Here is a 16,044-nt window from a genome sequence, read left to right as displayed (position 1 = left end):
GGATGGACATTGAATGAGCAGCCCATTTCTCACTCTGCTGGTTTGTAGTATAACACACTTCCAACTTGTTGAACATTAAGTAGTTGAACATCTTGTGATGTGGTAAGCAGGAAAAAACAACACTAGATATATTGTGAAGCATAAAAGGAAGCATATTGCTTCAAAATAAGTGTTAATGTAAACCTAGAGGAACTGAAAAGGAATGGAAAATGATTATGTTCATAATTCCATGTCATTTCTAAGACATTTTTTCACTGCTTGGAAAATAGTTACAGTGCTAGAAAAATATTTCAGAACACTTTCCTTCCAAATAATTTTTCTATGATGGAAATGTGGAAAAAAACCATGCTCCCTTTTGCGGGTGGGAGAAGAAATTACAGTTCTGTAAACATATCTGATGCTGGCAAAAGTAGAGGTTCATGAAACCAGGCATACTGTGATCAATGATTAATCTTCTGAAAATAGCTCCTGCAGTCAATGAGACCCCACAAAGCTTATACAAATATTTACAATACAGTGGATGGCCACAGAGATTTTTTTTAATGATATTTACCTAAAAAATATAAAGAATACAGAGGAAATATAGAAAGTGGGAAAAGATCTATATAAGAGAAAATCAGTTTAGAAATTAATTATCCCATTCCTAGTTACTGATTTACAAACAAGTACCATTCTATGAGAAGTTCAAGGAAAAAAGGCTGCATTCACAACTTTATGTTTAAATTATGAATTAGAGGTCCCTTGATACTACCTGCAGCCACATTCTGCTACTTTCATCCCTTCATACTGGTATTTCAGAGTGGGGGTTCCAGCCTCATCTTTATAAAGCATGGAAATTGCTTCCAGCTTTGTGGGAACACAACAGGCTTTGACAGCTTTCTTGGGGTTTTTGTAATGCACCAAGGTCTGGACAATTGCATGCTTGGTCGGGGTGACATTATCAATCAGAGGATAGAAGCAGCCCCCTTTACACTGAAACGCCTCATAATCTGGAGGGGCAATGATCCAGTTCCAGCCAATTTCTTTGAAATTCACATGGAGGGTTGTTTTCCGGCAATGGTTGAGTTCAATACTTCGTTTGCTTCTGGACAGAGAATGGTGGATTCCATGGATCGGCCGAGTATTCCGTCTGTGGGCAGTGCTGTTCTTTACTAAATTCCTGAGAACACCCTCCTGTTCGTGAGCCACCATTTCCTGAAGTTCTACATGGTTCTCTTTGACTCTGTTGCCATGATCATTAGAGAATACTATCAGTGAGGGCAAATGGTTTGAGTCAGGAGTTACACTGACCTTCAGATTCCCACAGTTGAAGTCACTTGGATCATGACTCTTTACTACAGTCTCCAGCCGATTGATAGTCCTTGTCTTTACTGCCTTGACCCATTTTTTCACAGTGCTCGATACATCAAATGTCACCCAGCCACATCCCTGGATTTCTTTGGAGGTGAGGAAGTTATTTACATCCTTTGGTTCCTCCCAGTTATCTCCTTCGTGCATGTCATAAATTACTACATTACCTTGAATGTGAGGGAAACAGTCTGCCTCTTTCTGACACACAATGTGGATCCTCAGCTCAGCTTTAGTTACTTCTTCATGCCATGGGATGGAAACATTGAAAAGGAAGATATATTTCTGATTTATTTCCAGTGAAGAGAGGGAAGAAATATCTGCTGGAGAAAATGATAAACATGATTATCATGATTACTGACTCTAGCATAGAAAGGAATTTGAACCTGAATATCAGGAAGTAAGTCCAATACTGAACCTTCAATAATTTATTACAAATATTACTAAAATGCTAATATAAAACAAAGTAAAAGGCATAAATTACGCCTACATAAGTGAAAGGTAGTACAAGAAAAACAGGGATAATGGACATATCTTCCAGCATATTACTGATAAAAAAAACTCCTGTATAGAAGAAAGCCAGTTTGATACAGTAGTTAAAGTAGAAACTGGAAGATGGTGAGTCCTAATCCTCCTCAGGTATGGCAGTTAGCGGGATGATTTTGGGCTAGCATTCTCTCTCAGGCCAACCCACTTCACAGAGTGGTTGTGGGGAAAATAGGGGAAAGAAGTACTGTGTACACTGCCACTGTAAAAAATAAGGATGGTGTACAGATGTAATAAATAAATATGCAACCTTCCTATTATTGTTTCACAGTATGTTGGCTGTACTGAATTTACTGTCTTGGCTATGCTTAAACTCCGATCTACTCACACTATTATGGAATAGCTGCATCTCTCACAGATTCAACAACAATTAAAATTTGGACGTGTTGTGACATTGTGTGTATGTGCATGAACATGTATAAGCACTAGAAAATATCTTTCCTGCCCTCTTGTTTAGAAATGTAACATCTATAGGGATTGAAGGGAAAGGAGTTTTGCACAATGAAAAATTAGACTTGTCCTCAAGAAGTAACAAGGTTTTTCAAAACAAATATTAAGTATGTGAGTAACTATATTGTTCCAATGACAAGAACTTTGTGGAGCAGGCTGAGTTGAGAGAAAATGCCTGCCAGAAAGTCACTCAGTGGGTTCCCATGACTGAGGGGGACTCAGACCTGGCCTTCCTTGGTCCTAGTCCAACTCTTAAGTATTACACCTCACTGGGTATTTTTAAAAAGAGGTTAGAGAAACTTCAACAAATGGGTGATTTGTATTGTTTTGGCTAACTCTTCACTAGCATTACTTATATCAGTTGGGAAAGCTATCAGGCTACAGTTCTTCTGTAGTCAAAAGGACAAGATTAAAGTGGATAGGCTTTTTTATTTTTAAAAAATATAACTTTTAAAGCCTTCTTAAAAACTGTCAGAACTCTTTATGGGCTCCAAATCTATATTTATAAAAGGAGAATGGAGGCATCAGCTAGTTACTTTGCCTAAATGTGTGAGTGTTGGGCTTAGTATTTTCTCTGTGGCTTTGAGTTGGTGGGGTATGTATATGAAGGAGGGAATTATCTAAGGGGGAATGGGAGATTTGCCTGTTTTTTTTCCCCCTGAGCATCACCTTCCACATAATCTTATTTATTTATTTATTGCAATTTTAAACCACCACAATCTTGTGATGCTTTTTACAGATGAAAACACCCACACTACAATTCTATAAAGCAGTGAAACTTTTTAAAAACGCTATTACCATCCATTTAATTAAAACGACACCCCTGTAACAGTTAACACTTGGATGGCTCTATGTTAATCAATTCAAAGCCTTCCAGAAGAGTTCCATTTTGACCAACTTCTGGTGATGAGCATTGTTGGGACCTCTTCCATGAAACAGAACAAATTAGTGAGTAAACACATAAGTAGTTGGATAATGGTGTTTTGTTGTACTTAGGGGGACAGGCTTCTCAAATGCTGTTTGCCTTTGTCCTCAGTTTTTAGGTCAATTGACTTGTCTCTGAGTCTCCTCTGAATCAGTAATGGCAACCAAACAGCCTGAGTTCAAAAGGAGGGTTTGTGAGTGCACATTGAACGCTCACTTCTGCCTCACACATGCCCGCTTTGGCAATTTGCTGTTCTTTTAGCTTCATCAGTTGGCCATCTGTTTTGCTGCTGTAACTCCTAGAACCCCTCTCTCTCAGATGATGCCCTGCCATTCACGACTCTCTGGCACCTGATAAATGGCCAGGGGTCTCCACCACCCATTTCCCTCCTTAATGTTTTGTGACTGGATAAGCAACCCCATCCCATGACTGTTGCTTGGGAAGGGTGCTCGCTACACAGTTGCAAAAATCCTTGTTCTTTTAAAATTTCACTTAGTGCTTTCCGATTTAGAAAGTTTTAGATTTAAAAAAAACTCACTGTGGTTTGGAAATTAGGGGTCGAAATCATGGTTTACTTTCAGATACCAAACTATGCATCCAAACCCTTTATTCTAGTTATTGGGACTTAGTAATTAATGGCCAGATCCTGCCCTAAAACAGCCAACTGTTTAGGGCTGCCAGTGACAAAGTTCAAATATTTGCAGTGTAAAGCCATGTACGCATGCCCATATAGCAGTAGCGACCAAAGTAGATAAAGGAGGACAAGGCTCCATACACTTATTTCTCTGATCCATCCTTCCAGTTACCTAAACAATTAATCCCCAGGGGAGATCTGGCTAAAATGTGAGATGAGGAGATCAGAGTCCAAGGCAGATCTGCTTTGGGGTGTATTTCTATGGAGTGGGGAAATGTCCTTCCTTCATGTAGCTTACCAGCAAATACAATTGCTGAACAACTTTTAACCTCATTATTCTGCCATCTGAATTTGCTTTTGATAGGCTTTTCATCCTAAAATTTCTTCTAGGTTTTCTGAAGAAATTTAGTACCTAAAGACCTTTTCCTACTGGAGCAGAGCTGAAAGGCTTTTAGTCCACCTTGCAGTACAGAAAAGGACATGGCTGAAAGCTAAGAGTAATCTGTAGTTCAACTAGGCTAATTAGAAAGATCCCAAAGCTTTGGGCCATTATCAAGGTAGGACTGTTTTGGCTCAGGAGAACATAAAGGTCAGGAGGAAATGAAATGGTGCAAACTTTCTTTTGATTTTGGGGCCTCAATTCCCCTTTGGCAAATGCTCATGATTCCTGATGTCTAGAATCCCTAGAGAGTATTCAGACCCCAGAGAACTGTACTGTATGCTTTAGCATAATTTTCTATCTGCATTTGTAAAGGAACTATAGAAGAAGAAAGTGCTATCACTAGTCTGAAACACTAATGCAAATTACATTGACAATTTATTGGTGCTTTCCATTTTCCTTTTTAAACCTCCCTTTTTTATCTCTGACATTATAAAAGAAAAAAAAAGTGGAGAATATAAAAAGCTGTCAGTAGAGCATTTCAAATGATGTTTAGGATCCCAACTGTCACCTCAGAAAACTCTAGCTTACAGACTGAAAACTACTCATACCTTCAGGTCTGAAGCTGCGCACAATGTTGGCTATAGGACTGGAGGACTTGTCCTTGGTGTATCTGTTATATAAATCAATCATGAATTGAGGTGGTTCCTCTTTGATCTTTTCTTGTGAAGGTATCGCTGATAAGTTCAAGTTCCTTAAAAAATCAGCTTTCAGGTTCTCCAGAAAAGCCTTAAAATCAAAATAGGCCTCTCCTTCCATATTTCCAAGTTCACCAGAAGCTTTGTGAGAATCCTCCTTTGTAAGTAAGCTGTGCTGGTTTCCCATGGGGGTTCCACTTTGCAGAACAATGATAATGACATACAGAAGAGTCCAGGCACCAAAATAGAACATTTCGTTAAGTTTCTGAGGCTGGGGGACAACAAATGATCCAGAACAGCAAAGTTTTGTCTGACTAAAGTCTGAAGAACAAGCAGTGAATGCAAAGAAGGCCTGTCACTTTCTGAAGCTCTGTTTCTGCTGTGTTTTTCTTTCCAGCCCCTTGTGAATCGTCAGATTGGTTATGCACTTGCCCTTATCTCAACCATTGATGTTCCAGTTGAGTCTCTTATCTATTAAGGCTCTTCACTAATGAAGATTCTATAAACATCAGGCAAGCACATATGGCTTGTGGCATCCAGGAAAGAATCTATGTTCTGTTTTGGGGTCATCATTGCCTAATTATTTTCCTTTATCATTTCCTTGCCAGCAACAATTCATATTTTAAGATTCCTGAGGGAAGGCATAGGGTAGAGTATCTTCTTGGTTCCCACACCAAACAAAACCAAGATGAGAATGGACAAGAAAGATTTATTCTGATAAATATATCAGCCTTAACGGACACATCACCTAGGTTGAAGATTTCTGTGTCTTCTGTTGCAAGAGACAACAGTCCCATCATTATGCAAATAGCTGAAATTTTCCCAATTATCTTCCCATTGCAATTGCTTTTACACAAAAGGTTTTCTGCTGTCTTTTCAGTCTGTGTTCACTAAGCAAAACTGTGAGTGCACGTGCACGTGCAGTTAACATGACAAAAATCTCCCACATCCCAACAGTCTGAGCTGAAATACAGGTGACCTTTCAAATATCTCCTCGTTTTCCCATTTGGCAATACTCTGCACCAATGTGCGTGGCCCCTTTTGCATAAACCTAGCCAATACTGCATATATTTCCTTGGCATGTGCCCCTGGAACAAGCAAGTGCTTTTAGGAAAAATACTGTTGTTATAGATTCTCCAAAACAAAACGGTCCTCCATGTCAATTATGCCTGTGAAACCTATGTGCTAAATGAAGCCATTTGGTGGCCTGCTAGAACCTCACAATGGAGCAGTTTAACACAGTGGAGGAAGCTGTGCACAGAAAAAGAATATTATCTTAGCTTTAATGAGCATGTTAGAGAAACACAGGTTATTGATCTTACACATTCAGTCCTCCCAAGCATAAAGAATTACACATTAAGAGTAGGTTAAGAAGTAAAAGGAGTATCTTACTGACTTTATTCTTGGTTTAGTTACATCCGTGTTCGGTGGAAAAGATGAAATCTTTGTTCTTCTTTTGTCCCTAAACATAATTCACCCTTAGCCCTACAGCTGCTAAGAGCTGCGTGGAAGAAAGGGGCAGAATTCTTCATCAAGGCCGGAGCACACGGCCCTGATGAATGGAGAGCAGAGCAGCATCAATGCTGCCTGCTCAATCGGTGGAAGAAGGAGGAAGAGGAGAGAGAGGAAGTGGGAGTCGCAACAAACAACTTCCTCAGAGTTGCATCTTCGGATGAACTCAATTTACATGCTAATGCTGGATTTGCTAACACTTCCACCACTAAAGACTGCCTGCTTTTCTGTTTGAGACAGTAGACTTCTTGTGTGGTAGGTGCTTCAGTTTCTGACAAACTATGGGGAACTTTTATGTAAAAAATTATTTGGGGCAAAACTATGACAGAAGCAGAGAGCAGGAACCCTTGTCCCCTGCCCTTGGTACTGCTATCATATTGTATTTCAGGCCCCTAAACATGAGGATGTTAGCCAGACCTGGCTAAAGTTGACATGTGAGGAGCTCTGTGCTGGCCTTTCCCTGGCTGGGCACTGTGTTCCTCTGCTCCCCTTGGTTTGGACCTTCCCTGAGCAGCAAGGGGTGAGACCTCCCAGAGTCCCTCAATATTCCACACAGGGGTAGATGTGTTCCAGAGGAACTGTCAGAGCTGAATGTTAACAAAAGACAAAAGAGACCACAAGAGACAGGAAACTAACTAATTGGGATGTTGTAAGTATATAAGGAATATTGATTTTTATTTAACAAGGGATAAGGCCCGTTGAGAGGCAGTTCGGTGCAGTAGTGAAGGCACCAGGCTAGAAACCAGGAGACCATGAGTTGTTTTTGCTGCCCAGAAGGGGTGTGTGCTGGGAGGGGAAACGGCAGGCACTTGTCCAGACTGTAAGTTCCGGTGCCTCTTGCCAGCCTCCTTACCAAGGCAGAAGAAAGGTTGGTTGGGGGGACAGAGATAGTTTTGTATCACCTCATGGGCTGGAGGAAACACTTTAAACTTCAGAGTTAGAATTTGAAAGTGCCAAAAAGGCAAAGAATGTGATTGTTTTAGAGCTCCATCTGAATAGTGTTTTAAAGGACAGTTGTGGACGTTGTTAAAGTAATAAACTCTTACAGCATTTTCTCAATTGAATCAAGTCATGGAGTTGGCATAGTGCATGGGTGTGCCCAGAGCAATCTCTCTTGTGGGCATAACTGTTCACATCCTTTCCCCACCACTGCTGAGGCAAAATGAAAGTGGCCGTCCCCATTGCCAATCCCTGCCCTGCCTGGACTGCCTCTCTCCCCAGCCATAGCCACCCTCTGGACTCCATCCAAGGCAATGGGAGACAAAGCCAAACAGACTGTGTCCATTTTGAAGCTGCCCTTGGATGGCCTTGGAATAAAGGGGAAATACTACTATGACTCCAGTCAAACTAAGGACAGTTTAAAGCCTGGCTGGCTCATTGGTGGGGGACAAGATGAAAGCAACTTCATGGGAACAAGGTGGAAAAGAAGATTGTGAAGGCAGCTTTATGCCATGGCTGGGTGCAAGTGGGGAAAGGCGTTTGCAGAATGACAAATCGAGCATTGTGGTGTCCTGATGCATGTACAAAAGGTGCAGAGGTTGAGTTGCCATGTTGCACTCTTATTTTATCATTTCTTCCCCCTTGCTCCCCCATGGACCCCATGGCATGTAATCTATCCCGCCTGGGGTGGGGGGGTGGGGAATGTAGTTCTTAGTGCTTCTGTTCGGGACTTCTCTCTTCAAAGCGGCTCTAGAGAAAAAAGAGAAAGGAAGATGGTTTGACTTTTCCTGCACATAGTCTAGAATACAGAGTAGAGGGAAGGCATGAACTGTGCAGTCTTGCATTTGTAATAATAAATTCTTCCTTTTAAGCCAATGAAGCCAAATCCATAGATATAAGAAGGGGAATACAAGAAAAGACACAATCACATACTGTATGGAGAATTCTAATTAACACCAATATAGTCAGTTTTACAGAACTACTCACTGTACTTACTCGCTGCTTGTATCTTGAGTTTCAGTTTATTGCAGAGAGGATAGCTGGAGACTCTTCTGAGTCTTTTGCTTGGATGGATACACACGCACACACACACACATCATATATACAGTATATATACGTGCGTGTGTGGTGTGTGTGTTTTAAAGAAGCGGCTGGATAGCGTAGTGGTTAGAACACGACCTTTGGAGTGGGAGACCAGGGTTCAAATCCTGGCTGTACCTATTGTACCAGTAGGGATCCTCGGGCAAAGACCCCCTAACGCTTCACCTGCCTACCTCAAAATATGAGAGTAACACAAACTAAGAGAGTCATGCAGGCTTGGACGTTGCCAGGATTAACAAGGTCTGCATCAGATGTTGGGAACCAGGACAATCGGACGATAAGTGGGCTACTGGAACAAACCATACATGGACGAGACAAGAGAACCTGGAACTGATGGAATGCTACTACAACAGCAGACCTAATGAGAGGGGATATATGAAACGCATGAGGGAACTATGGATGGACAGAAGACCTGCATCCACACTAACTGAGAAACAGCTAGTTACCCAACGCTTCAACATAGTGAAGAGGAAGCTGCTCTCACAACTTGAGATAGACCAACTACACATTACATCCCAGACTCCAGAAGACCCAGAAAAACTTGAGGTGCAGCAACACCTGAAGTTGGAACATCACTGCCACCCCCTCCATTACAGAACACAGCAGCTGAGATGAGGCAAAAAATCATGGATAAGCTAGCTACAGTCAACTCTCCAGACCGATTACCAAGACTCAGTGGAGAAGTACCATCAGATAGTATGCTAGAAGATGCCAACGGAGCCCTTGCGACAATCCCGAGTACCACTATAACTCAAACAATGAACTAGTATATGCTGCAGCTGCTGTAATCCTGGAGATGCTTGGCTACATGATCAAGAAGACCAGGAGTACATACCCTCCCAGAAAAAGAGGTTGGAGGCTAAGATCAAGGTAACTCAGAAGTTAGTCAGCTGGTGGTACTACAGAAGGGTTGGAGATTAAGGATAAGACTCGGCTACTAAAAAAATACAAGAGCCTGACTTCATCTGAAGCCCTAGAGACTGCTAAACAAAGGCTCACAGCACTGGCTACCAGGCTAAGGAGATTTATTATTTTATTATTCAAATTTTGCTACTGCCCATCTCCCCCAAAAGAGGGACTCTGGGTGATACACTAGAGAAGCAGAGGCCAAGAAGATAAATGCCCTGTTTGCCAAAGAACCATCCAAGATATACTCCCAACTGCAGTGCAACAGCACAGTAACAGCAGAGCCACCAACAGCAGAAACTGAACAGTACTGGAAGAACATATGGGAGAAAGAGAAGACACATAGCACCAGTGCAAAGTGGCTGCAGGACCTGAGAACAGACCACAGAAATCTCCCAGAGCAGGAACCAGTCACCATCACAGTAGCAGACATCCAACAGCAGATCAAGAACATGCAGAGCTGGACAGCACCTGGCCCAGACATGATCCACACCTAGTGGCTAAAGAAACTGATAGCAGTGCATGAATGCCTAGCAGCACAGATGAACCAACTACTAGCAGCAGGCTCCCACCCAGACTGGCTAACACAAGATAGGACAGTGCTAATCATGAAAGACCCCAACAAGGGAACAAAACCATCCAACTACCGGCCAATAACCTGCCTCCCCACAACATGGAAAGTCCTATCAGGCATCATAGCTGCCAAGCTGCAGGCCCATATAGGCCAGTACATGAGCACAGCTCAGAAGGGCATTGCAAACAACACCGGAGGCTCCAAACACCAGTTGCTCATAGACAGAGCAGTCGCCCGAGACTCAAGGTCTAGACAGACCAATCTGAGCACAACCTGGATTGACTACAGGAAAGCCCTATGACTCAATGCCAGACACATGGATCTGTGAATGCCTAGCACTATACAAAGTCAACAGGACACTCAGGACCTTTCTCAAGAACTCAATGGGACTGTGGAAGACAACACTGGAAGTCAACTCAAGGCAGCTCACACAAGTGGCCATCAAGTGCGGCATATACCAAGGTGATGCACTGTATCCACTGGTGTTCTGCATGGGCTTGAACCCCCTCAGCCAGATTACCACAAGGACTGGATATGGATACAAGTTCAAGAGTGGAACTACCATCAGCCACCTCCTCTACATGGATGACATCAAGCTGTATGCTAAGAGTGAATGAGACATCAACGCACTGATCCATCTGACACGGATCTACAGTGAGAACATTGAGATGTCATTCGAACTGGAGAAGTGTGGCCAGATGGTAGTAAAGAGAGGGAATGTAGTTAAGACTGATGGAGTGGAACTACCAGCAGGCCACACAGCAGGCATACAGACCAGCTACAAGTACCTTGGTATCCCACAGACACATGGGAACCACGAGGAGGAGGCAAGGAAGACAGCAATATCCAAGTACCACCAAAGGATAAGACAGGGCCTGAAGAGTCTGTTCAATGGGAAGAACAAGATCCATGCTATCAACATGTATGCCCTGCCAGTCATCAGATACCCTGCCAGTATAGTGAGCTGGCCAAAGGAGGACATGGAGGCTGCCGATGTGCAGACTCGGAAGCTCCTCACACTGTACGGAGGCTTCAGCCCCAAGTCCAACATCCAGAGACTGTATACTAGGAAGAAAGAAGGAGGGTGGGGTCTGGTGTCCAAGCCACTGTCCTGGATGAGACCCAGAGCATCCAGGAGTACATCAGTAAGATGGCACCTAAAGATGAGCTGTTGAGAGAATGCCTGAGGCAGCAGCAGACATGGAAGGAAGATCAATCAGAGGAAGTGCCATGGCAAGATAAGACCCTGTGTGGGATGTACCATCGACAGATAGCTGAGGTGGCTGACCTTGGAAAATCCTACCAGGTGGCTGGAAAGGGCTGGACTAAAAGACATTACTGAGGCACTGATCATAGCAGCACAAGAACAGGCACTAAGCCCCAGATCCATAGAAGCAGGGTTCCACCACACTAGACAGGACCCAAGGTGCAGACTGTGCAGAGAGACCTCAGAGACAGTCCAACACATAGTGGCAGGGTGTAAGATGTAGGCAGGAACAGCATACACTGAACGGCACAACCAAGTAGTGAACAGGAACATCTGTTTTTGTGAACAGGAACATCTGCACAGTGTATGGACTAGACCCTCCCAAGTCCAGATGGGAGATTCCACAGAAGGTTGTGGAGAATGACAGGGCTAAGATCCTATGGGACTTCCAGATCCAGGCAGACAGACAATCAACCAGACATTGTGGTAATAGACAAGGACCAGAAGATAGCGGTGGTGATGGATGTAGCAGTGCCAAGTGACAGCAACATCAGGAAGAAGGAGTATGAGAAGCTGGAGAAGTACCAGGGCCTGCAGGAAGAACTAGAGAAGATGTGGAAAGTGAAGGCCAAAGTGGTCCCAGTGGTGGTAGGGGCACTTGGGGCTGTGACCCCCAAGCTGGGAAAGTGGCTCCAACAGATCCCAGGAACATCAGAGCTCTCTGTCCAGAAGAGTGCAGTGCTAGGAACAGCTAAGATACTGCGCAGAACCCTCAAACTCCCAGGCCTCTGGTAGAGGACCCGAGGTTGAGGAAGACACATACCACCCATATGGGTGAGAAGGGAATTTTTTAATTTTTATGTGTACACACACACACACACACACACACACACACCCTCCCTTATATTATTACATATATCCTCTTTTATTCCTCTTTTCCCCCCACTGCTATTCCTATTCTTGTTCTCTTGAGCAAGTAATCTCAGTTTTATTTAACGTGGAGGATAACTGAAGGCAGACCTAAGAAACATTTCCTAATGGTAAGAGTGATTCAACAGTGTGGCAAATTGTGGAGTCCTTGGTGCTCTCTGAGCCTTGTTTTCTTGCAGATGTTTCATTGCCGGACTAGGCAACATCTTTAGTGAGAAGGGAGTGGGACTTGCTCTGAGACACTTGTTCTTTTTGCACTGAAGATGTTGCCTAGTCTGGCAATGAAATGTCTGCAAGAAAACAAGGCTCAGAGAGCACCAGGGACTCCACAGTTCAACCCTGAGCTACAAATATTCTCTTCGATTGGTATGGGGCAAATTGCCTCTGGAGATGGTAGATTTTTCTTTGTTGAGGTTGTTTAAATGGAGGCTGGACAGCAGTTACTGTAGTATGGAATTCCTTTAGTAGGGTAGGGGTTTGGACTGGATGATCTCTAAGGTCCCTTCCAACCTCCATGTTCTATGATTCTGTGAGAGCCAGTCAGTCTCCTCTCTTTGTGGAGACTGAGGGTCGCTTTGTCCAGTCAAGAACATTGCTCCATCTCTGAAGTCTTGGATCTAAGTAACAAGTCAGGAAATTATGTAGCAGCTAAACATATCTTCCCACCAATCCTGAGGTTGAGTAGTAAAGGCTTGTTCTCATCAGTTGGACCATAATAATAATAATAATAATAATAATAATAATAATAATAATAATAATAATAATATATGGGAGAGGGAATTTTAAGAAGTAAGTAAATAAATAATACTTATTCTGCCATCTTAGTGTCAGATAAACTTACCAGAAGTTTTAGAGGCACTGTTTGGTCATATAAAAACTAGGGTTTATCACAGAGGCCTTTCTTGCACAGAATAGTGACCTCATGTTCCAGTTTCTAGGAACACAAGGAGCTCCTTGTTTTTATTGTTAATGAACCTGGGAATCTGAGCATTATGGCTCATAGGGGAAAGAGCTGGTGTGCCCAATATTTACAGCTTTAAACATTGTAATAAGGATATGGTTACCAGGTTTATTGTATTTTATTTTCTTACCTGAGTTTCTGAAGAACGAATGGAACTTGGAAACATATTATAATGCCACCTTAAAACCAAAGGGTTTTGTTTCTTGAAAGGGATGATGGTGTTGGTAAAATGCAGCTTTATTTAAACAAAAACTTACAAGATGGCATTGATGTACAGTACCTGGTCCCTGAGGTAAAGAACATTTAAATTCCCTGTTACAAAAGGCAAGCTTCTTCCCTGACCTGCTTCTGGCAGTCGGTCTGAAAGTACACTATGAAAGGACAAGAGATGTGAGGCTTACATTCTATTAGCCTTTGATGACAGTCAAAGCTGATTTATCAAAGCAGCTCAAGCAGGACAGCCCCAGTGCCTATCACACTCATATATTAATCAGGGAAAGTTAATTTGCAAGAACATTAATGAATACAAATTGCTCCCACAGGCTGATGATACATTAGATTCCCTCTAAGTAATCAAGGTTCCTATTATTTTCCAAACAGAGATTCCTGTCAAGGCACTCAAGGATGGTCAAAGATAATGAAGACAAACGATCAGCGTTGGAGGAACATGCTTCCTTTAATTGGCATACGAGTGCCCTTAATGTGGAGTATAGTTTAATCGGAGCTCCAGTTTCTGTCATCTTCAGAAACCGGATGCAGGTACTTGCAACAAATTATATAAATTGTCTAGTTGCAAGGGAGAGTTTGCAAGAACCAACCCTGTGTGTAAATATACAGTATGTATTCACAAATATTGCATTCTTCATGAGATTTGAAAACAGCTAAAAAAAAATGAAATTTTTTTTGTTTATATCTTACAGAACAGAGAATTTGCTTCTTTACATATAGACAGCCCTGCCTTTAGAAAGAGAAGGGGGCATTCACAGTTCAGACAAAGAGAAGGATGGGTGTACTGCCTCAGAATACTATTTAGTATTCTGTGCTGCACAGCCCTCAAAAGAGCAAAGGCTTACAGAACCATATGCCTTCCTCAGCTGTTGAAATTCAGATGGGAGTGAAATTATAAGCATATGCTATAAACCCCACAGGGATGGAGGATTGGTTAAAATGGTCCAACCCAGGCACTTGATGGTCCCAGATGGTATCCTGACTGTGCCTGGGGTATTACTTCCTCATCTGTTGGCAATCCTGTTTAAGCCCTGCCCCATCAATGGAACACAGAGATGTCCAGGATGGGTAGCACTCTCGCTCACTCTTCCTCCAGCACAGCTTAAGTAGCACCTCGTTTTACCAGAGAACTGAGAGCAATGAAGTGGAGGAACTGTACTGTGTGGCATCTGCTCCATAAAGATGTTGTGGGAGGGAAGCTTGAACAGTTGGATGCTCTCTGTGAATCATTCCCATTGTTCTTTGCATACCTACCTCAGTTTGGACTTCTTGGTTTAAACCTTCTCCTTCTACTGGTCCCGTGGTTACAGAAGATGATTAATGCCTCCACAGGCAATTAGACAACTTTTACTGAAAAAGCCCTTCCTGGTTCTGGAAGACCATTATAATTATACACTAGCCTTAAATCTTCTATTTTTGTGAAAGTGGTGGCCTATTCATCTGCATTTGAATAAAACCTATTATCTGGACCCATTTCAATCAGCCTGGATTTTGGACTACTTTAATCATTTGGGTAGATGATTTATTCCAGCAAGTAGATGGCAGGGTATCTGATCCTGTTAGTCCTCCTGGATTCTTGATAGCTTCAGTACCATGAACTATGGTATCTTTCTGGACCATTTGGCTGGGTTGGGCCAGGGGACATTGTTGTGCAGAGGTTCTAGACCTTCCTTCAGGGTGCACTTAGAAGATGGTGCTGGAAGACTACTGTTCAGCATGTAGGTTGTTGACCCATTGTCAATTTCTCCTCTCTGAAACTAGAATTGGAATTTGCACAAACAGGAATTCAAGGTCTCTAATATTGTAAGTAAATTGCTTGAAAAAAAATAAAAGCTTTTAAGAATGCTTGGTTATAGTAACAACTAGTTTGCTTTCAAACTGTTTGATTCTGACATCTTTTGATGTCTCCCAAGTTCATATCTTTGTCCCCAGAGCCATTTAACATCTACATGAAACTGTAGGGTGAGGTCATTCAGAGTTGACCTCTGAGAACAAGTTCTGTCCATCCCTACCACCTAACTCCAGGGAAGCAATTGAATGGGCTAGATGAGGGAGGACAAGCTGAAATTAAATCCAAACAAGTTGAAGATGCTGTTGGTAAATAACAAGTGAACTTGAAGATGGAGATTAACCCTCTTCTACATAGGATTGCACTTTTCCTGAAATGCCTATTTTTTGTTTAAGATGCTCAGACCACATTTTGACAGTATCTCTGTGAAACAAATGAGACTGGTAGAGAGTGGTATTGCCCAATGTTCATAGCTAACACAGCTAAAAAGGCCTGTGTGGACCTGGCTTTCCTTGTCAAAATTAGAAGGTCAAATGCCATGGCACACACAGCCTCATCTTTCTTGCTCCATGAAGAGTCAAGTAGTGGAGCTGCAGGAGTGGGGAGGAGGAGGGAATCCTATCCTGCAGCTCCATGTCCTTTTCTCGTGGAAAGAGCTATAGTCAGTCAGACAGAATGTCTCAGTCCAGGTTCTCTCGCAGGGCTGTTTGATTGACTTCAAGTAGCAGAGCTGGATGAGTCCTTTCCTTGATGGCCACTGATGTGACATCAAAGCACGCGACACTGAGAATGACAGTGCAATGGTCTGAGTGAGGAGGGTAGCTTCCTATGTCTGAATGTTAACGCATTTTAGAATGAAATGACTTGACGTTCAGTGAAAAGCTATGAAAAGTCACATTTGAGTCAAAATGACAGAAT

General features: G+C 42.6%; 1 protein-coding gene across 1 annotated transcript; it reads right to left on the bottom strand.

Annotated features, from left to right (window-relative positions):
• Nucleotides 1-571: 571 nt before the first annotated feature.
• On the bottom strand, nucleotides 572-5,303 carry GDF2 (growth differentiation factor 2). The gene is made up of 2 exons (XM_063304309.1): nucleotides 4,893-5,303; nucleotides 572-1,667 (listed from the first exon to the last, which is right to left on the bottom strand). The coding sequence occupies exons 1-2, from the start codon at nucleotides 5,230-5,232 to the stop codon at nucleotides 748-750; spliced, it is 1,260 nt and encodes a 419-aa protein (XP_063160379.1). The 5' UTR covers nucleotides 5,233-5,303; the 3' UTR covers nucleotides 572-747.
• Nucleotides 5,304-16,044: the final 10,741 nt, after the last annotated feature.

The sequence above is a fragment of the Candoia aspera genome, chromosome 5 (genome assembly GCF_035149785.1).
Source record: "Candoia aspera isolate rCanAsp1 chromosome 5, rCanAsp1.hap2, whole genome shotgun sequence".
NCBI classification, from domain to species: domain Eukaryota; kingdom Metazoa; phylum Chordata; class Lepidosauria; order Squamata; family Boidae; genus Candoia; species Candoia aspera.
Note: the sequence above shows the minus strand (reverse complement) of the source record. Positions and strands in the feature narration are given on the sequence as shown.

Excerpts from the sequence above, each read along its gene's own strand:
- GDF2 (XM_063304309.1), bottom strand. The coding sequence starts at position 5,232 with ATGTTCTATTTTGGTGCCTGGACTCTTCTGTATGTCATTATCATTGTT. Across the intron at positions 1,668-4,892 it reads GCGCAGCTTCAGACCTGAAG|ATATTTCTTCCCTCTCTTCA; the intron begins GTATGAGTAGTT and ends TTTCTCCAGCAG.